Source organism: Littorina saxatilis, linkage group LG16 (genome assembly GCF_037325665.1).
Source record: "Littorina saxatilis isolate snail1 linkage group LG16, US_GU_Lsax_2.0, whole genome shotgun sequence".
NCBI lineage: Eukaryota > Metazoa > Mollusca > Gastropoda > Littorinimorpha > Littorinidae > Littorina > Littorina saxatilis.
In genome coordinates this window covers 13,012,271-13,034,754 of record NC_090260.1, presented here as the reverse complement: position 1 = coordinate 13,034,754, position 22,484 = coordinate 13,012,271, and the positions used below count along the sequence as shown (strand labels likewise).

The 22,484-nt window shown below is 39.2% G+C and overlaps 1 protein-coding gene across 2 annotated transcripts; it reads right to left on the bottom strand.

The window, feature by feature from the left end:
- Positions 1–3,370: 3,370 nt before the first annotated feature.
- Positions 3,371–22,472, bottom strand: LOC138950424 (uncharacterized). 2 transcript variants are annotated; one of them, XM_070322161.1, is made up of 3 exons: positions 22,159–22,472; positions 12,946–13,040; positions 3,371–9,049 (listed from the first exon to the last, which is right to left on the bottom strand). In XM_070322161.1, the coding sequence occupies exons 2-3, from the start codon at positions 13,010–13,012 to the stop codon at positions 7,944–7,946; spliced, it is 1,173 nt and encodes a 390-aa protein (XP_070178262.1). In that variant the 5' UTR covers positions 13,013–13,040; positions 22,159–22,472; the 3' UTR covers positions 3,371–7,943. The 2 variants fall into 2 exon arrangements, with proteins under 2 accessions (XP_070178262.1, XP_070178263.1); XM_070322162.1 differs by lacking the exon at positions 22,159–22,472 and adding an exon at positions 20,266–20,520.
- Positions 22,473–22,484: the final 12 nt, after the last annotated feature.

Genomic DNA, 22,484 nt, shown 5'->3' with positions numbered 1-22,484 from the left:
TGCGAATATATGTTAGGTTATTGACCAAGGCGAAGTGTCCATTTCAGCTTAACTTTTTGTACAGTTTAAAATTGTACGTTTTTATAAGATTTTAGGCAAGAGTGTGTGTGTATGTCTTATGTCTGTCTGCTTCACTTATCCTCTTACCTGTCTGTCACCCTGTCCAATCTTATGGGAGTAGGGGTGTCTTGTATTTTAGTGACTTTTGACTATTGTAGGGTGGAAGTTCAAAAAGAATCTATTATTTGCATTATTACTAAAGAGTATACATTAGAAATGATACCACCACCATCATTACCCCCCTCTCTCTCTCTCTCTCTCTCTCTCTCTCTCTCTCTCTCTCTCTCTCTCTCTCTCTCTCTCTCTCTCTCTCTCTCTCTCTCTCTCTCTCTCTCTCTCTCCCTTTTATTTTATCAGTATTGTAATCTGCATGTGATGTTATGCTCCGGCCATACTTAAGTGAACGGTATGTTATATGTCCGTCTGTCGGTTAGGTCCTAATGTTGGATGTCTTGTATACTTGCCATTTACATATTTATTACTAGCAGTTAAGCCCGGCTTCGCCCGGGAGTAATCTGAAAAAGGAAACAATGAATCAAGAAACTAAAACCCAGGTGCACATCTGCGGCACCTAGGGAGTGTACGTGCACACTATCTTGTTCCTGCCTCTTGCCATCTCAGAGGTATGGCGACCACAGACAAAAAAGAGTTATCTCCCTTACCTTCTAGAAATTTCCGGAACTGTCCAGTTAATTTTTCATTCTTCATTTCTTCCCCTCATAGGAGCAATAGCGAGTCTCTAATATCACTGGCATGATGTGCTTGCTACAGGTGAACAGTAGGCACTGAACTGGTCTTGCACCAAAAAGGCTGTATTCAATAAATGGGAGGTCCATAATCTGAGAAAGGAAACAATGAATCAAGAAACTAAAACCCAGGTGCACATCTGCGGCACCTGGGGAGTGTACGTGCACACTATCTTGTTCCTGCCTCTTGCCATCTCAGAGGTATGGCGACCACAGACAAAAAAGAGTTATCTCCCTTACCTTCTAGAAATTTCCGGAACTGTCCAGTTAATTTTTCATTCTTCATTTCTTCCCCTCATAGGAGCAATAGCGAGTCTCTAATATCAATGGCATGATGTGCTTGCTACAGGTGAACAGTAGGCACTGAACTGGTCTTGCACCATATAGGCTGTATTCAATAAATGGGAGGTCCATAATCTGAGAAAGGAAACAATGAATCAAGAAACTAAAACCCAGGTGCACATCTGCGGCACCTGGGGAGTGTACGTGCACACTATCTTGTTCCTGCCTCTTGCCATCTCAGAGGTATGGCGACCACAGACAGACACACACACACACAGACAGACAGACACTCTCTTTTATTTATATGTATAGATAGATACATGTTGAAGGATGAATGAAGATACATTGTAGACGGATGCAGGTTATGGATTAAAAGCCCCACGATGATGTGCTTGGCAAATACAACAACAAACAAGTCGCGTAAGGCGAAAATACAACATTTAGTCAAGTAGCTGTCGAACTCACAGAATGAAACTGAACGCAACGCAACGCAGCAAGACCGTATACTCGTAGCATCGTCACTCCACCGCCCGTGGCAAAGGCAGTGCCCGTGGAATTGACAAGAAGAGCGGGGTATTCGTTGCGCTAAGAAGGATAGCACGCTTTTCTGTACCTCTCTTCGTTTTAACTTTCTGAGCGTGTTTTTAATCCAAACATATCATATCTATATATTTTTGGAATCAGGAACCGACAAGGAATAAGATGAAAGTGTTTTTGAATTGATTTAGAAAAAAAAAATTGATAATAATTTTTATATATTTAATTTTTAGAGCTTGTTTTTAATCCGAATATAACATATTTATATGTTTTTGGAATCAGCAAATGATGGAGAATAAGATAAACGTAAATTTGGATCGTGTTATAAATTTTTATTTTTTTTTACAATTTTCAGATTTTTAATGACCAAAGTCATTAATTAATTTTTAAGCCACCTAGCTGAAATGCAATAAAGAACCCCGGGCTTCGTCGAAGATTACTTGACCAAAATTTCAACCAATTTGGTTGAAAAATGAGGGCGTGACAGTGCCGCCTCAACTTTCACGAAAAGCCGGATATGACGTCATCAAAGACATTTATCAAAAAAATGAAAAAAACGTATGGGGATTTTATACCCAGGAACTCTCATGTCAAATTTCATAAAGATCGGTCCAGTAGTTAAGTCTGAATCGCTCTACACACACACACACACAGACACACACACACACGCACATACACCACGACCCTCGTTTCGATTCCCCCTCGATGTTAAAATATTTAGTCAAAACTTGACTAAATATAAAAAACAAAAACAAAATCAAACACAAAAAAAGTTTTAAATAAGTGAGGTACATGTCTAGTCTAGGGGAGGGGGGGTTGCGCAACCCCCATACCCACCCACCCCCCCCCCCCCCCCCCCCGGTAGTCCGGCCCTGAAGCTGGATCCTGAGGGGGGTGCTGGTAGGCCTAGCTGACTTGGAGCCTATATCGTGTGGAAGAAATGTCTGTACAAAACACTCAACCCAACTGCTTTGCAGTTTGCTGAAGAAATTAACTGTACGTGGTTAAATTAATCTGTTTAATGCTTGTCGAAACGACCCCTAAGACTTTAGAATAAAATATTCTATTCATTGTTTGACGATCTGAACACAGATGAGTTTGCAGTTTGTAGGTTGAATCTATGAATCGGCACGACCAGGGATAGATCTGTATCTCTAGTACTACCTTTCAACACAAGTGCCTCTTTGAAGAGCTGTTTGGTTAACGATCATAATATCTCACCTGGCTGCCGGCTGTTTCTGGGAGACAGCCGCAATCTGCAATCTAAATCCCTCGACCTCGTCAATAGTCAGTACTACGGTCTGATCGTGAATGCATATTATGGCTCTGGTATGATAGTGAGAAACCATGGTGGTTGGCTAAGTAAGCAGAGCAACTTAAGCTAACTTTCTACTGATGAAAGGTGATGGTGAGACATTGACTGCAAAACTGTGATTCATTGCTGTAAAACAGTCACTCGCCCCTTTGTGTGAGTGTGTGTGTGTGTGTGTGTGTGTGTGTGTGTGTGTGTGTGTGTGTGTGTGTTTGTGTGCGTGTATGTGTGCGTGTGTGTGTGTGTTTGTGTGCGCGTGTGTGTGTGTGTGTGTGTGTGTGTGTTTGTGTGCGTGTGTGTGTGTGTGTGTGTGTGTGTGTGTGTGCGTGTCCACAAAACAAAAACGTACACAAAACGTTTCATTATTGTTTGACATATGTTTTGGAAACAGATAGACTGCTAACGTTCCGAACAATAATACAAAAGAGAAAGGTCATTTTTTGGATGGTTTAATTTGGGACAAAAGATAACATTCACAGGACAAATCGACTTTGTACGCTATAATTTCCATATTAGTTTTTAGTACAACAGCATGTTGGAAATAATCAAATGTGTTGGTGGGAAATGTTTTGATTTGTTTGTTTGTGTGTCGTTTTTTCTCGTGTGTTTGGTTTTCGTAATGATTGTTTTAGCCATTACGTTTGTTTGCGCTTTCTGGTCGTTATACAAGTCATGAAAGTCTCAAATGGTATGGTACGTTGTCGATGCAGTCAGAGCTCAGGAGAAATCGACACCAATTCTACTCACCAAACTAGCGTCATGCGTCATTTGACATGGAGCACAATAGTCTTTTTATTGTTCTTATTTATTTTATTTGTTTAGTGTTGTATCGTTTATTGAATGAAGCATTCCTTGGCATTTATTTCTTGTCTCGTTGTCTTTGTCGTCATTATCGTTTTGTTTTCTTCTAAACAAATACATCTACAAAAACACATCACGTCATCAATACATCCCAATACGTTTTACCATTTTGTTATTTTATAGCATCCTTATCAAGTTTAAAAATGTTAACAGTTCTTTACACAGGTAAGCCACACACACAACCTAATGTACACCTGCATTCCAAGACACATAACCAAGTCTCGTCCAACATCTTTCTCCCATCTCACCCCCCTCTGTTCATTAATCCCCCCATACCCTTAAACTTCATATTAACTGAAGTACATAATGAATATTTCCTAACATACAGGTTGTTTTCCAATATAACATATCTCTCACCATATATATATTTACGTGTACACATTTTGGCAATCAAAATTATATGATTTATTATTCTATTTTGTTGTGAAGTGTTATGAAGATCGGTCCAGTAGTTTTCTCGAAATCGTTTTACACACACACACACACACACACACACACACACACACACACACACACACACACACACACACACACACACACACACACACACACACACACACACACACAGACTTACATAAATACACACACACACACCATCAATACCATCACCACCACCCGCGTCTCGATTCTCAGTCTATGTTTAAACATTTAGTCAAAACTTGACTAAATGTAAAAAGAAAACTCGGATAAAAGAATTTGCTAGAAAGACTTGAACTGATCAGTATATATTAGAGGAGAAAACAAATAAAATTGTAAAACGGGATAATAAAATCAACAGACGAACAGTTAAAGAAAAGAAATAAGAAAACATATAATACAGTTCCACACAGCTAATAATCACCCATGAATTCACGCATCAAAAATTAAAGGTTTAAGTTCACAGTATTTACACTTTATATCTAGACTGAAATGCAATCTAGGACCGTCCCTTTCGAAAGTACAGTTCGTTGTACATAACGGCACTATCACGACGCCGTTGAAAGCGTTTACATGATGTGTTCGAGGACAAATAAACGATGTTGTCATCATTTTCACGAGTTTTCATTCACAAGCACCTGGGAAATAAATCTCATGTTCCACAGGCAATAAATCCCCGGTTACCATAGTTGCAGGAAGCAGGTTATACATGGATAATCAAAAGCAAACCCAATAGAAACGCTCGGGGATTCTTCGGCTTTTTTTATTGGTGTTTCCCTAGACCTAAACAGACGACACGACACTGCTTTGCAAAGTTCAAAAAACGAACTGGCAAACTGGCAAAAATAAACAAAAAACAAAACTACTCCATGAAAGGTCATACATTCATAAAAAAATTTAAACCTAGCGATATGCTTTGTCTTCTTTCAGAGTCATGGAGTGCGTGTATCTGTGTTTCGATACACAGACGTTCGGAGAAGCACGAACGTCAAGTTCAAGTAAAACGACCCCTGACACACACACATTTTGACCCGTGCACAAGACGTTGTATCGATAAACGAAGCACAAATAAGAAACAGTAATAAAAGCAAAGAAAATAGCAACAAGATATGCAAACATCTAACAAAGCCGAGCAAGCAGAATGACAGGTCTAATGAAAAACAAAGAGGTACTGAGTCGGAAACAAGATCGCGATTCTTTCCTTCGCTGCACGACGCAAATCTTCTGTGACCTTTGACCAAACGTAGCTTCCACATTCGATCACTCAGCTTAATATTTACAACAGAAAGCCGAGGGGGTGGAATACCGAGATGAACCTACAGAACTGTGCATCCTCAAACCTGACATATTCATCCCAACATTTAATGAACTCAAAAACACAGAAAGTTGCTTTCACACGCCAGCTTTGATTGCCAGTGGTTATCAAACCGGGACTCGTGTGGTTATCAGCACGGAACCCGTGTTTCAAAGCATGGGTTGATTGTGCACTTATTTTCTCACTACCAAAATGATGACAAAAACGATGTGTGGTGGTTTGTTGACAGACCAGCTTTTTTGTCGGTCCTCGGGGGGCATATCGATTTTTGTTTCGACAAAAGACGATATGCTCCCCCTCGGACCGGCAAAAAAGCTGGTCTGTCAACAACCCATCAAACATCTTATAATGTCAAAGATAAATTAAGTTTCATGAAATATAAATCTGATCTTTTCTCAGAAAGGTGACAGCATGGATTCACCTTGCAAGAAATGACAATTCAAATACTAACAGATAACACACACGTACTACATAACAAAATACAGCTCACTCAAGTTGGCGTTTAAACAGCTAGGATGATAGTTAGTTAGTTAGTTAGCTGTTGCTTTTCGGGTCCAGCGGACCATAATAGGCCAAATCAGGACCCCACAAGTTAATCATTGCACATTTTTAGATTAAAACACTTCTAATACATAAAACCGTAACGTCACCCGAAGGCAACAAAAAAGTCAAAGCAAAACCCTATATGTGACCCTCCACCACGAAATGAGTCGCATGTCACCTTTGCATGATTTTCATATTTTTACATTTTCATAAAGAGTTTTTTATGCTCTATCCAGTGGTGAAACCCGTTTTAGAAAAGAGCGAAAACTGTTTGAGTTATAAGCCTGTGACTAAGGTGACCCTCACGCTGTTACCATACACTCTCCGGACTTATATCAAGCCTAGCGCAGAACCGCGCGAGGTGACATGCGACTCATTTCGTGGTGGAGGGTCACATATGTCAAATAAACTAGGTTGTTTTAAAATTCAAATCTTAAAATAAAGACCAGACTCCTTTAAAAACCCAAAAAGAGCTGAAGAGCTGACCTCTGTAAAAATACTTTTCAAGCTCGAGGTGCCAAAATACTTTTCTCGTTGATCATACAGATCAGCACACTCGGTGAGAAAATGACTCACAGTAAAACCAGTATCACATGCGTAGCACCATGGTGCCTCTTCTCTTTTAAGCAGATGAACATGAGTGAGATAAGTGTGACCAGTATGTAACCTGGCCAAAACACTTTCTTCTTTTCTATTTGAAGCCACTAAAGGAAGTGGCTTTAACAGGTCAGGAAGAGTTTTATACAATTTGTTTTCCGTGCAGGCAGACCAACGGTCTTGCCAGAGTTTTAAGCTGTAACAAAGTGTCTTCCTACGCAAGTCAGTAAAAGGAACAGACTGCTCAGGGAGACGAGGAACCGTCAAATCTAGAGCATCCTTTGCTGCCTTGTCAGCAACCTCGTTGCCGTGTATGCCCATATGACTGGGCGCCCACATAAAATTGATAATCTTGCCTTCAGAAATAAGTTTAGTATGAAGGTCGTGAATGTCGACTAAAAAAGGATGAGTAAACTTTCTGGTGGATATCGCTTCAAGAGCTGAAAGCGAATCAGATACAATCAAAAAAGACTGATGTCTGGATTGATAAATTAATTTTAATGCCAAGATGATGGCCCTAAGTTCCGCCGAATACACCGACGAACCATTAGGGAGCCGGAGTTGAAGTGGTTGATGTAATTTCTTGTTATGAACTGCTGCCGCAGCAGCTGAATCGTCTTTACGTTGACTACAAACGGAGTCTGGCATTGCATGGCATGGCATAACACCGATCGTCCCAGTATATACTATCTGCTACCGAACGGCTGCCGAGTTCCTCACGCAATGGTTGAAATAAACAACAGACTTTATCAAATTTGTTCGTTGAACAAAAGCACAAACTAACAATTAAGTGGCATGACCATTCGATAAAAGATCAATTGCTTTGCTCACCAAGGGTCTTGGTCCCAGAGTCCGAGTCTGCGACACACAAGCAGACTAAGTCATTAAACACAACGCGCAGATTTTCCATCGTAGGGACTGCAGATAGTCAGTTAAAAACGAACAATTCAGAATCACTCCTTAAAACGATCTAGTGACTTGTCTGGTCCAGCTTGGCTGTCAAACATTGCTCAGATACATACAACCGTATGATATCAGTCAACCATGACACGGGACACAGAGGCTCCGCGCACAGACACATTCATTCTGTATTTCTCTGTCTATCCTTCTCAGCTTTTTCTCTCTTCAACCCAGGCAAATAGTATTTTACACGTCACTAATTCCCTTTCAACCTGCACCACATCCTCATGCCCTACCATTCTGATGCAAAAGAAAGTTCATCATGATGTGGTCTTCTTGCTTTTTGGGGAGAGACATGTGCTTGGTAACACAACTAATCATGCCACTCAAACTGTGTTTCAATGACTTTCAATGTTTTACAATTGGACAATGCTGCCCATCTCTGCCAGGGTTTGACTTCTTCCGGTTCGTTTTCTTGATTTAGCTCGTACGATTCTGGCCCATTCTTCCTGAAGAAACACACTCCTTTAAACTGTCGCACTGTTACTTCTATGATGTAGCGATCTATCTGACCATGCCTATCTGGTAACGGGATAAACTTCACTGTTCCAACCGACCTTTTGTTGTCAGCATCGTTTGGTTGAGTTTGTCCAACCCATAGTAAATCACTTGCCCGTTCGTCAAAGCTTTCTTTCAAGTTACACTTTTTCAAATGACTTAGTGGAACACCTTCAGAAATGAACTTTGTATTCTTTTTCTTTTGTTCGTGAATACCAAAGTATACTATTCCACCTCCAGGAACTTTTGACAAAGCGGAAATGTATTCTCCAAGCTCATGAAAGTTCCATATACTGTCGCCTAATTCTTGTTGGGTAAGCGTTTTCCCAATTCGTTTTGCCTGAAGCCTCTGGTCTTCCTGGAAACACACACTATGTCCATTATCCTGTAGTGGTATACGTATTTCTTGGTTTAGTTTGAAATCGGTGTATGACGGCAGACCGTCATGCGATGTGGATGCACACACAGAGCTGTCCTGAGCCTTGTCAAATGTGTACTGCATTGTAGAGTGAGATGGGTGTCTGTCAAGTCCCCTGTCCAGGGATAGGCTTGAGTGGAAGGCATACGTTCTTAAGATGCCTTTTTCATCACTGTGTGGCTCAACACGAACACGAAAATGATGTTCGTCAATCTTTTTTCGTTCAAAAATGTCATGGTATGGCAAATAGTCAGGGGCAAGTTTCATAATTGTGTCGTTCCATTTGTTGTCAAGTGTGTTCAGGATGGCAAGGTCATCTACGTGAAATATGACGGAAATTGATTCTTGCATATTTAACAAGGCGCAAAACAGTGCTATGAAAGCAATCTCCTCAATCTTAACACCGGTGTCCCTTGTTTGTCCCAAAATATCTGCGATGACGATGTCAGACATAATAGGCTTGATAGCACATGATGGAAACTGCTTTGGACATAAACGGCAACCTGAAACCAACCATACAGAAATACGTTATTGCTATAGTATTATAGCCGCTGAACCATATGACACAATTATCATGTACATATATAATGACTGTACATTGTTTAATCCTTAAGGTCAGAGAAAGCACGACATTTTTGTCCAAAACTCGTACTTTGGGTTCTCAGCATTTATAGGTACTTTGAATACCATATAACGTCGCAATGTGACACAATTATCTCTCGCCTTTAAAACATGACGTAATTTGCGTGTTACAGACTCGATGTGACCTTCTCTCACTGGGTGAAACAGAGCTTAGAAGCAAAAGGTTCGAAAGGTAATGTCCATTCAACGAACTTTTAAGCATAATATGGGTATTATGTCTAACCTCGAACACATTAAAATTATATACTTTTTGAATTAGAAATGGCCAAGGAATAGACGAATGTCAATTATATTTGTTTTGTTCCAAAACCTCAAAAGTGATGATTAAACGGGTTTTTTCACTTCTAAGCACAGTTTCCAATCACACTCAACTACATATGTTTGGATACAAGAAGCAATGTGGAATATAATGATACCAAATGCGTTATTTAAATTGCGATTTTTAATAAAACATAAGTAGGCAAGATATGACATTTCATTTACGAAATTTTAAAGTACCTAGCTGAAATGCAACTCCATAGTCCGGACCGAATCAAAGATTATGTGACAATTGCAAGGTACTTTATGAACAAATGTATCTGCGACAGTGCCGCCTCAAATTCTGCAAACAGACATATAATTATGACGTCATCAATAGCCCTATTAAAGATCTGAGAAAAAGCCACAAGGAAATGCCCTCAAAGATGCGTACATCAATTCTCATACAAATCCGTTTAGTGGTTGTTTTTTTTTATATGATCTGCACAGATACACAGAGAGGCACACATACACTTCACACTCTGACCTTGTTAAATCGTTCAGTAAAGTATTGACTGAATGTAAAAACTAGTAATAATCGGCAATCTTGAAATGAACATTTCATAAACCAATGTACCAAATGTGAAATGCAACCATATAGTCCAAACCGAGTCAAAGATATCGTGGAACAAATATCAATGAAATTGAATAAGACAAATAATGGTTATGACACTGCGGCATCACCTTTTCCAAAACGGCAAAAAACATGTGGTCATCAAAAATCATTAAAACAAAAAGTTGCATGAAGCAAGATAAAAACATTTAGTCAATCGGTATCAAATTAAAAGATCAACACCACAAACCAGTCATCGCCAAGACTACGAGATACATTTAGATAGTCTCGGCTAACAATACCGAGATAAATCACGCTCGTTTCCGCGAAGCATGCGACCGTATAGTACTTACTGAACCTATTTTCTGTAGATCTGAGCACATTGTTAACATGACATATCTATACATTTTTAAATTCAGGAGAAGATGGGTAATACAATGCAATCAATATTTAATTTTCTTAAATTTTTTTTTTAGATCAGAGCTTTATCAACAACCAGGAAAAGAAGACTTGATTAGTCAGATTAACCCATGTGTAAAGCAGGAACGTGAAGGATCGCCTCATCCAAATGAAGGTCATGCAGCAAAAAAAGGTTACTAAAAAGGCAGCAGGCATCGACCATGAGCTGCCACCACACACTGTTGTCAGGAATCAAAGTGTTACAATTTGCTTACACGCTTTCAACTTCAGTGAAAGACGCCCAGTCCGCAAATCAACATTGACTGCCAACCATCCAGCCTGGTGCACTACATGTGAGGTGGTTACGTCATCGTAGGGCTCGGTTCTTGTTTACAGATTGGTCCAGCCTCTTATTGGAACCTGCTGATGGACGCATTAGAGTCTGGGGGCGTTGTAGAGAGCACTTTGCAGATGGCGCTGTTCTACACTACTCGTCATATAAAAACTATACAGATGTGTTTGAGGGCATATCTTTCTGATGAGGCTGTTGATTGTAAAACCAAGTATATGACTGACAAGGCCATTGATTCCCCAACCTTTTTCAGAAAACAGATTGAGTTTACATGACGTAGTGTCAATACAGTGGAACCTACAACACTGACACCCCCCCCCAAAATCAAAATCGCAAAATCACGGTTCCCGCGATAAAATCGACAACAAATCAGAACAACTAAATCGAAACATATTTAGCATGTCATGAGACAGAACAATCCCATTTGCACCCAAAACAGTCAGTTTTGTTCATATATCGTGTCTAACAGGGACGCTACGGCATGCTGAGCGGTGTAGGTGTCAATCCTCTCAGAAGGCATAAAAGGCAGTTTTTGAAGCCGTTTTAGCGGGTAATGAGACAAAAAATAGTACATTTGTGTAACCATTGCCTTCAAATTTTCCGAGATTTGTGCTCACACATGTCGTAAATTCACACGAAATCTGAAGTCATTTGAGATATTAGTTCTGCTGTTATGCGACATACCAGAAAGAGTTTTAAAAATAAAGATGTACCCTGTCCGATTGAACAGAGACAAATTAAAATTAGTATGCATTTAAAACAAATGAAAGCTTCAATTTACCCTTACATTTAATACAGTTTCAACAATGGCAGTTTACAGCGCACTTGTTTAAACGCACACAAACATTCTTGGAAGATGCTTTTTCAAGAGCCATTGATCAGTTAAGCGTGTCGGCAGTGAGCTTTGCTAGGCCTAGGCCGACATTTGCGCTCAGCGCTCTGAATGAGTCAACTTCTTAAAAACTACTTTCGCGTTGAAATCCTCATACCACCCACGTCTGATAAAAATATGTACATGAAATTTGAGTATGTGGCGCATCTGTCATTATTCTTGAAGATTTCAACAAAATAAATATTTTCGATGAGTCAGCAAAAACCTTTCGTCAATTTATGAACTTTTTCTGACATGACAAATAACAGCAGACCTAATGTCTCAAATGACATGAAATTCCTTATGTATTTTACGACATGTGTGAGCACAAATCTCCGAAAGTTTGAAGGCAATGTGTTAGCGAGTTATTCAAATGTACCATCTTTTGTCTCATTACCCGCTAAAACAGCTTCAAAAACTGCCTTTTATGCCTTCTGAGAGGATTGACACCTACACCGCTCAGCATGCTATTGCGTCCATGGTAGACAAGATATGTGAACAAAACTGACTGATTTGAATGTAGATTTGATTGTTTGGTCTAAGGACATGTTACACATGTTTCGTTTTAGCAGTTCTGATTTTTGTCAATTTTAATGCGGGAACCTTGATTTTGCGAATTAGATTTTGGGGGGTGTCTGTTTTGTGGGTTCCACTGTATCGACACTACGTCATGTAAACTCAATCTGTTTTCTGAATAAGTTAGGGGAATAAACGGCCTTTCCAGTCATATATTTGATTTTACGATAAACGATCTCATCAGAAAGATCTGCCCTCAAACGCATAATTATGTATATTTTTTTATGACGAGTAGTGTAGAACGAAATCGTTTGATTGGGGCTCTGTGGTGGTATGGGGAGAAATTATCTTACGTCGTAGGACATCTCACTACCGATTAGTGGGAGATTAACTAGTGATCGCTGCCGGGTTAAGATTGTGCAGTTTTTCGTCGTAAGAAATAGTACTGTTGTGAATTTGAAATCAGAGGGTTGTCTAGAGTAACAAGCTCTAGCGTTGTTTTCGCTGGCATGTTTGACGTGTCATTTTCTGGAGACAGTCCTCAGTTCTTCAATAGAACAATACAGACAAAATTAAATAATTTAACCTTGCCATTTTTGTATGGCATGCGCTTGAAAAAGTGGTCCTTAACTTTTTTAAAGGGTATACATACACCCTAGGGGCTTCTCAATCACAGTCAAATATTGAGTAAATGTTAGATTAGTTTTCAGGTCAGTATATCACCCCTCCATCACAAACAGAAAAAAACACATTATTTCTTATTTCTTACTTATCTTGTTTTCCTCCTCATCTGTCTCCATAAGGGTTTCAGTGTCCAGGTCTCCTTCTCTTGACATCTTTCGTCTTGTGAGGGCTTGACGAGAGCTGTAAAAAGTGAACTCACGTTTAGGTAGCACGAAATAAGCCCCAATTAATGTTACGATGTATTTATCGTATGTAGTCTGATAATAAGATATACACCACAATGTGTTACTTCTTTCTACGAATCGTAGCACTGTCACACAGGAATCCATGGTTTGATCCAAGCAAGCTGATAAGTGTTTAAATGCAATCATACAGAAGCGCTTTCAACGTTGTAAAACTGTATTGAACATATCTAACAGAAGAAATCAATATTGATTGTAACGAAAGAGCGAACGAACGAATTAATTATATATTACAAGAATAAAGGCCTAATTCGAATCATATAGTGATGGACATTGCAAAGTGATGTTTTTGAGTGTATCTTTACAGCTGGTGTAAGTCATGATTACCTCCCTTTGTTTGTTTACATTTTTGTGTTATCATGGATTATAGCCTCTCTTGCTCATCTGTGGGTTTGTTCTGGTTTGTGAGAAGTACAATGTGCATCGTTAATCTGAAGTTCTTCTTTCTGTTCTGGTGTATGTCTTCTTCTTTTTTTCTGATATTTGTGCCTGAGGAAGACCCAAGTGGTCGAAACGTTGTGAAAAAAGAGCAACTCATGCGATCGAGGAAAAACCTGAAGAATGCCGATGTCACCAAACTGTTCACGAACCTGGAATGGCCGGCCCTAAAGAGAGTAGACTCAGCGGGACCCCAGCGACACCCCAACATATTCGTCAATGAGGATCTGACGAAGACAAGGGCTGGTATCGCCGGTAGGGCCAGGAAGCTCAAGCGAGAGGGCAGACTTGAAGACACCTGGACTCGCGATGGCATGATCTTTGTTAAGAAAAGAGGCAGTGTCACCAAGCTCACCACCATGCGTGAACTGGAAGTATTTTGCAACTGACATATTTTCTGTCTCCACACCTGTGTGTTTTGGATACCTGTGCAAACTGACTCCAACCTGAGATAACACCGAACGTCATAACCTAAAAGTACCCATCGCCGCCTGTGTGTCTGTATGTGTGCGTGTGTGTGTGAGTGAGTGTGAGTGTGTGTGTGTGCGTATGTGTGTGTGTGTGTGTGTGTGTGTGTGTGTGTGTGTATGTGTAGTACAGAGTATGTTTGTGAATGAACCTGCTATTGCTGAGAAAACGCCAAAACTGATCAATTGCACAGTCTCTCGTAGACACGGATTTCGTTTACTTCTTCAAGACAACTCAATTAAGGTGATCTTTATGTAGTAATCGTCTTATGTGACTGTATGGCAATCCAAGGCGAGCTATAGTGATGGTAATGAACTGAAAACCTACGTATGCCTGTATTACAGTGTATTACAGTGTCTGACCATCGCAGTGACGATTTATGAGACAATAATAAGTTCATGTGCCAACGCAAGACGAAAAAACAATGCTGCGAACGAACACTATAATAGAACATTGACTGTGCAGCGCAAAGCCAAGCCCAGCGCTGTGTTTTGTCGAGTGTTGACCCGCGGACAGAGAAGCCTGTCCTCAGTTCATGTTTCCTGTAACCGTTGCATTGCTTAATTGACACTGGTTTAATTATTGTCGAACATGGTGATGTTGGCCGATGTCTCCCTAGGCTGTGCACTTCACTGTTATCTGGCGTCCTGATATATTTTCTTCCCGCGTGTGTGTATGTGTGTCTGTCTGTCTGTCTGTTTGTCTGTGTGTGTGTGTGTGTGTGTGTGTGTGGGGGGGGTGTTATAAATGAAACCAGCGTAATGCGTCGAGTGTTTTGCTGTGTGCGAGCATTATTTTGACACTTGCATGCTTGAATATTTTTTCTGATCTTTGTTCCACGACTCTGCTGCCTTACCTTGAAGACGTGTGTGTGTGTGTGTATGTGTGTGTGTGTGTGTGTGTGTGTGTGTGTGTGTGTGTGTATGTGTGTGTGTTGTGTAGTGTTTGTGTGTGTGTGTGTGTGTGTATGTGTGTGTGTGTGTGTATGTGTGTGTGTTTTCGGTAGGTGTACTTGTGTGGATGTATAAGTGTATTGATGGGTCACGACCAAACTACGCGACATCGACTCACATGTAAAACTGCTCCGTGTGCTGGATGCTTGAAACGTTATTTCTTAGTAAGTGTTCTTGTTGTTGCTTCAAATGACTAAAAACAGTTGTTTTCTTTCCTCGTCATTTGTTTCATGTTGTATACACTCAGGACCATTTCATCTCCGTTCATTTTGTCAACTTTTTTCCGACAGCCGCGTCAGCGATTTTGACAGGACCATGTCAAAATTGCGTCATGTTCATTCATTTTGTTTTCCTACTTTGTATAAAAACGTTTATGACCTCTTTGTTTACCTGCTTTTCGCTATAGCTTTCCCCTGTTTTTCGCTCCTTAACCACTGTTATTCCCTTTTAGAGAGAGAGACCCGTTCACTGATGCTTGTCCCATGCCTAGCTACCGATGCCCAGCCCTGGTTCTTCTTCTTCAAAGAAGTTGTAACCTAAATTTTGAATGCCTTTAGACATCGCTAATTTCAGATCCAGGGTTGGTTGTTTTTACGCAATATCGGCCAGGTGCTCGCAAAAATTGTTTTTTCTTGATCTTGACACCGTCCTGGTATATATGTTTTTAGTTTTTCACGGACAAAATGGTTTTCGAACAGCTCTCTTCATCTTTTTCCATGCACATTTCTTGTGTGTGTACTACGAGAAAAATATTGAATGTTTCAACTCCACACCCTTAAACCCCATACCCGACTCAAAATCGCAACCTTCCTATTTTAGTCAACCAATTGGAAGTAAGCGTTACGGGCATATGCTTTGGAACATTATATTCGTGCATAGTTTTGTGACACATGTTTTTGTCATTTTGCTGATGGTTTTATTGTCAGGAGATGTCCACCCAAACCCAGGCCCGCCTGGTAGAGAGCATGTTAAAGATACCTCTATTTTGCATATAAATGTACGTAGTTTGCGAAACAAGATTGATATTTTACAATGTGAAGTTAAAGAGCACGATATTGTGACTTTGTCAGAAACTTGGTTGTGTGACTCGATATCAAACGACAGTTTATGCCTCAAAGGATTTCATCCCCCAGTGCGTCTTGATAGGCCAGATGGATATGGAGGGGTAGCTGTTTATGTGAAAAACGATTTTATTTGCAAACCAAGGCCTGATTTGTTAATTCCAGGCCTTGAAGCAGTCTGGGTAGAAACTAAATTATTGCAAGAAACTGTGCTGGTTGGTTCATTTTACCGACCACCAGACTCTCGGATTGATTATTGGCACTTGGTTGACGAATCTGTAAAGCAAGTAATGAGAACACCACATAAATTTCTAATTCTTGGAGACTTTAACGAAGATTTTTTGAATAATCCATCTCCCCACTTTCTTAATTTAATACAAAAAAACAATCTGCACCAGCTCGTTACTGAACCCACACGTATTACAGAAACTAAATCCTCATGCATCGATCTGATCCTGACCACGAGTATAAACTTAATCAGTGAAGTTGTAGTGTTACCCCCCATTTGTAGTGACCATTCTGTGCCATGTGTAAAATTAACGTCACAGAGACTAAAAAAAGGTCAGTTCAAAAGGACTATATATAATTATGCCAAGTTAGATGTTGATACATTTTTGTTTGAATTGAACAAAATTGATCTTTTGAACACAGTTTTAAATGCGTCCATTGACGAAGCTGCTGCCTTGTTTTCTGAACATTTATTCCGTGTTGCAAAAACATGTATGCCTGTTAAGATAATAACAGTACGTGAAGATGATGCCCCATGGATGACTGAACATATTTTACAATTACGAAACGCAAAAAAATTGTATACATCAAGTTGCTAAGCGCTTAAATACACCTGAGCAGTGGGCATTATTCCGCCTGACTAGAAATCAGTATACAGATGAAATTCGTAAAAGAAAAAGAGATTATTTTCTAGAACTTGATGAGAGGATAAATTGTAAACAGAACTTCGGAAGCAAAAATTGGTGGCAACTTGTTAATTCCTTCTTGAAGAAAAAAGGTGTTGCATGTAACGAAATTCCACCGCTAGAAGATAATGGAAAAATTATTGATAACATTTGTGAAAAAACGATTTTGTTTAATAATTATTTTGAAAGCCAGTCTAAAGTTGAAAATCCAGACGATCCCCTGCCCGAGGCAAATTGGTGTAATACATCTTTATCGACTTTTGAATTAACAGAAGCTGAAGTTGTCCAAGTGTTAAGGAATTTAAATTTATCCAAGGCCGTGGGCCCTGACGGAATACATAATAAATTGCTTGTAGATGGATTACCTGTTATCGTTCCACCGCTTACAGTTCTCTTTAACAGATCCTTGTCTGAGGGTGTTTTTCCAGTTGTCTGGAAAATTGCTCACATTACGCCCATTTTTAAGAAAGGCGATAGGAGTGCTTGTTCCAACTACCGTCCAATCTCTTTGCTGAGTTGTATTGGGAAGGTGCTTGAAAAATGTATACAAATCCGTGTGTTTGGTTATTTGAAAAATTATGATTTGATTACACACTGCCAATCTGGTTTTATTGCTGGTGATTCGACTGTTTATCAACTATTGAGTATATATGATGATTTTTGTGTTGCACTTGATAAAAACATTATGTCACAGGCAATATTTTTTGATGTATCCAAAGCTTTTAATAAAGTCTGGCATCGCGGTCTGCTCCACAAGCTTGAGGCGATAGGTATAAGAGGTCCCTTGCTTGTTTGGTTTGAACATTACTTGAGCGATCGCAGACAAGCAGTAGTATTGAAAGGAACCAAATCAAGTTATGCTACCCCTTCTGCTGGTGTCCCTCTGGGTTCTGTCTTAGGACCTCTTTTATTTCTCATTTATATTAACGATATTGGTGTTGGTCTTGAATCAGTGTTGAAACTCTTTGCAGACGATACGAGTATGTACTTAAGTTTAGATAACGATGATGTACGAGCAGAGATTTTGAATTCTGATTTGGATAAAATTCGCACATGGGCTTCTAAATGGAAAGTCACTTTTAATTGTCAAAAGACAGAATTGTTGGACATTTGTAGGCAACAAAATGTTTTACTTCCACCATTGTATTTCGAAGATGCACACTTAGTTGATGTTGAAAATCACAAGCACCTTGGCGTCATTCTACAAGGTAATTGTAAATGGGATTCCCACATAAAAAGTCTAATTGCTAAATGTAGAAAGTCAATTGCGTGTTTTGGTTTATTCAAGCATCGTTTAAACAGAAAATCACTTGAAGTTATATATAAATCCTTTATGTTACCATTGTTTGATTATGCGGACGTTATCTGGGATAACTGTACACAGTGTTTGGCAGACGAGTTGGAGACATTGCATCTCGATGCAATCCGAATCATTGTAGGTGCAGTACGTGGCACAAGCCACCAAAAACTGTATAACGAATCGGGTTTTGTGCCCCTGAAAGAAAGGCGACGTCGTCATAAACTTTTGCTGTATTATAAAATTGTAAATCGTTTAACCCCAGAATATTTATATTTCAAACTGCCGGTCCTGGTTTCCGATGTAAATCCTTACCACAGACGACGCCCTCTTGAACGTAAGTTTCCATTGTGCAGAAGTGAGTTATATAAATCTTCATTTTTTCCTTCAACGACAGCTTTGTGGAATAATCTTCCAGAAAATATACAACAAACGCAGTCAGTTGGTGAATTTAAAAGGTATTTGACCGATGGAGATGTTTTTGTTCCACCGTATTATTATTCAGGCAACCGCCAGGGACAGTTACTTCACAGCAGGTTGAGATTAAACATGAGCGATTTGCAACAAGACTTAGTTAACCGACACCTCTCTGATAATTTAGAATGTACGTGTGGAGCATGCCCGGAAGATTCTGAACATTTCTTATTACACTGTCCAAAATTTAAAGAACATAGAACCATTTTATTCAATAGTCTGCCAACACACGTTCTGGACTGCAAAACACTCTTGTTTGGAAATACTGATTTAACTATATCTTTGAACACGAAAATATTCTCTGTTGTACAAGACTATGTTATGTTAACTAATCGCTTCGGCTGATATTATATTAACTGTGCAATTGATGTAGCCAGGCATTCTCTCCCTCCCTCTCTCTCTCTCCCTCTCTCTCTCTCTCTCTCTCTCTCTCTCTCTCTCTCTCTCTCTCTCTCTCTCTCTCTCTCTCTCTCTCTCTCTCTCTCTCTCTCTTTACCCTATTTGTATAAAATATAATTAAAGATTATCAAGATAAGTGTTGAAGCTATCACTTGTTCGCCATGTTTTGCTATCTGAATGTGTATTGATTATAAGTTCAAGAACGTGTCCATAAGCAATCTGCTTGTTAACGTTCTCAATGTTGTTATTGTTTGAAACGTGTGTATGAGAATTTGAATAAACACGCTTAAACCAAACGTTGTGATGTTCCATTCGTTTCGTCATCGTTAAACAGTGAGTACAATATATTTTGGTCTTCATGAAATGCCAATCAGAAGAATTGTTAAGGGTTCTTTTACTTTTTATTTGTATGATTTATGTGTTTTCCGATTATCCAAGTTTAGAGAATGTTGTAATGTTCTGCACGGAAGCTGGTTCAATGCTATAACCATTATTGTTTTGTCATATATATTTTTTTCTTCAAAATTACAATTGGAAAACTACTTCCTGCACGATATCAAATTCACCAGGAACTTCCTGCGCGATATCAATTGATATACAGTTCCTAGTTGACCAATGACTACAGCTGTTTTTGTCATGTGATCAGTAAAAATACGATATATAGGCAAATATTTATATCTCCTCAAAAGTGTTGGTGATGAATAATGTTTTAATGATCCAAATTGTAGTTATTTGTCAGCTTCATCTATCACCCTGAAGAAGCACCGCGTGGGGGCGACAATTTGGATCATTAAAACATCATTCATCACCAAAACGTTTGAGGAGATTGTTTTTTAAATATTTGCCTATTTATCGTATTTTTACTGATCACATGACAAAAACAGCTGTAGTCATTGGTCAACTAGGAACTGTATATCAATTGATATCGCGCAGGAAGTTCCTAGTGAATTTGATATCGTGCAGGAAGTAGTTTTCCAATTGTAATTTTGAAGAAAAAAATCTCACCTGAAGGAAACACAAGTCTCCCATTATTTTAAAGCGCAAATTTATAAAAGGAAAGTAATTGCATCAGAAAGATTAAGCTGTGTAATTAATAAATACACACTGTTTCCACCAATATTTAACAGAGAAGTAGTAGAATGGTATGTTTTAATCTTACCGAGGGAGGCGACTGGAACAGCCGTAAACAAACTGAACTTTGGAGCGAGAAGCGAGTTCTCTTGCAGGTTATTAGCGCTCATCACTCACGTAAAGGCTAGAAATGAGCAGCCGATTTAAACGTTTTGCTCCAGCATGAATCACTGTCCCATCCCTCTTTGTCGTAGCCATGCAAAATCCACACACAAAACTCAACAGCTTCAAAACAGTCACGAAGGCTATCGGAAGACGCCATCTTTGAAAGTTGTTTTGGAATGTTGTGTCGTCTGCAGTTGGCGATTCGACCAAATTATCAACACTATAGTCCGTCGATAACGACGAATAACTGAAAGCTGCCTTCTACACACAAAATGAGCCAGAGGACTTCACTGATATGTACAGTCCGGGGCACTTCAGTTCCTTAGAATAGCCAAATGAAAGCCTTTGAAGTCTAAAAGTTTGCAAGTAACCGCCAAGGCTGTTCCGTGTTCCTCCACTGAACCTTTTTTTTGTGTGATGTGTTTACACAATATTTTTCTTTTCTTTGTTGTTTTTAGATGCCTTATTTACGTCTTAGAAAACGAAAGTGTATTTGAGAAATTAAAGTTATAGCAGCAAAGTTGCAAAAGCAGGAAAAGACAAGCCCACATTTCCAACATGACAGTAGCCTCCCTTGCTCTTGACCGATTTCTTAGACTGGGGTTAATGTGTTCTTCTTCCGAAATGGAATACGATAAAATCGTTATCGTTAGATTTGACTGTGATATCCAGATTTATCAGTGCAAATGTCTCGAAAGGCTGAATCATATCAGATCTCGGCTCACGCCTCGACCTTATATATAAGCATATATATACGTGACGAGCAGCGAAAAGTTGACCACTTTTCCTGTTTCACTTCTTAAAAATTAGATCTCCTCGTTCGTGTATCCTTTACTGGATCTACAGGCTGGTACAGAGCATTACCTCCCTTTAGGCTTTTTTCACATTGTGCTTGTTTTAACCTAAGTTATTGGTTAAAACTAATCTACATTTCTAAATTCTTTCTTGATAAATTTAGTTTCCACACTTTGACCTTAACGGTTAAAGATGCCGGCGAGGGTTTTGGGAATCTTGATAAATAATGTTATTTTTGTGGTTGTGTTTGTTATGATGTTTTTAATGTCATGCCTTGGCAGTTAGGAAGTGTTGGTGTCTCTTTCCTATTTTTCTTCAATGTTAACATATGAAAATTATCAGTGATATGCGAGTGATTGATTGATTTATTTTCCTATTTTGTGTCTTTGTTTTGTCAGTCATTTTGTAATCAATAAAGAAGATTTTGTGTTGCTATCCACCATCAGGCATTTAGTACTGCTATGTTGGTTGAAATACTTATGTAAATGTGCATAGTGTACTTATTGTTTTACTCGTTTGCTTTGACAGAAACTGTCTTTTTGTACCACGATACAAAAATGAAAACAAGACACTTAGGCGTTAGTTTTGTTACTTCTTTCCTGTCCACTCTCCACTACCCGTAAATGTTTAACAAAAATGATAAAACAACAAAACAAAAACATCTGGGAATATCATGTCGAAGGTTTTGTTTCATGAATAGAACAGTAGTTTTATGTGGGTCTTCACATTAAGTTGACCTGTGTCCGTCCTGGCCTAAATTCGAACCTGCGACCTTCCGATCACAAGACCAGTGCTCTACCAAATAAGCTACCGGGCACCCTTGTCTCGATTCTCAGTCTAGTTATAACATATTTAGTGAAAACTTGACTAAATGGAAAAGAGGTCGGTCACGGCCCGCAACATCTGGATGTTTAGTCTAAATCATAACATGGTGTATATCAAGTAAACAAGAAATCAAAGAATCTTATACCAAAAGTTGGCTATCAATTAGCCATTTCTATGTCTGTCTTTGACATCTTACCTGCTTTACATGTCTGGTATATTCCCGGTATGTTGTCAGTGGTTTCAGATTCAGTTGAATAACACGTACACAGTTAACAGTAAAACAGGCCTTCCAGCAAAGGAAACATCTCCATTAATATGGAATGCAGTGTTTCAACACGTCTGGTTTGTGCACAATCTATATCACACACTGTGTATCATATCACAAAGCAAAGATAATATTATGCTGTGCTTTACTTCACGCTACCAAGTTACTCAATACCGGCAGATGTGCTTGTTTGTCTCATTGTGTACAGCTCTCAGCAGTGTGGGAAGCCAGGCTTGCATACAGGCTTGTCGAGTTTG

Bases quoted from the DNA above. Each gene is read 5' to 3' on its own strand.
- LOC138950424 (XM_070322161.1), bottom strand. From the start codon at position 13,012: ATGTCAAGAGAAGGAGACCTGGACACTGAAACCCTTATGGAGACAGAT. The intron at 9,050-12,945 runs GTAAGAAATAAG...GGTTGGTTTCAG, and splicing joins TGAGGAGGAAAACAAGATAA to GTTGCCGTTTATGTCCAAAG.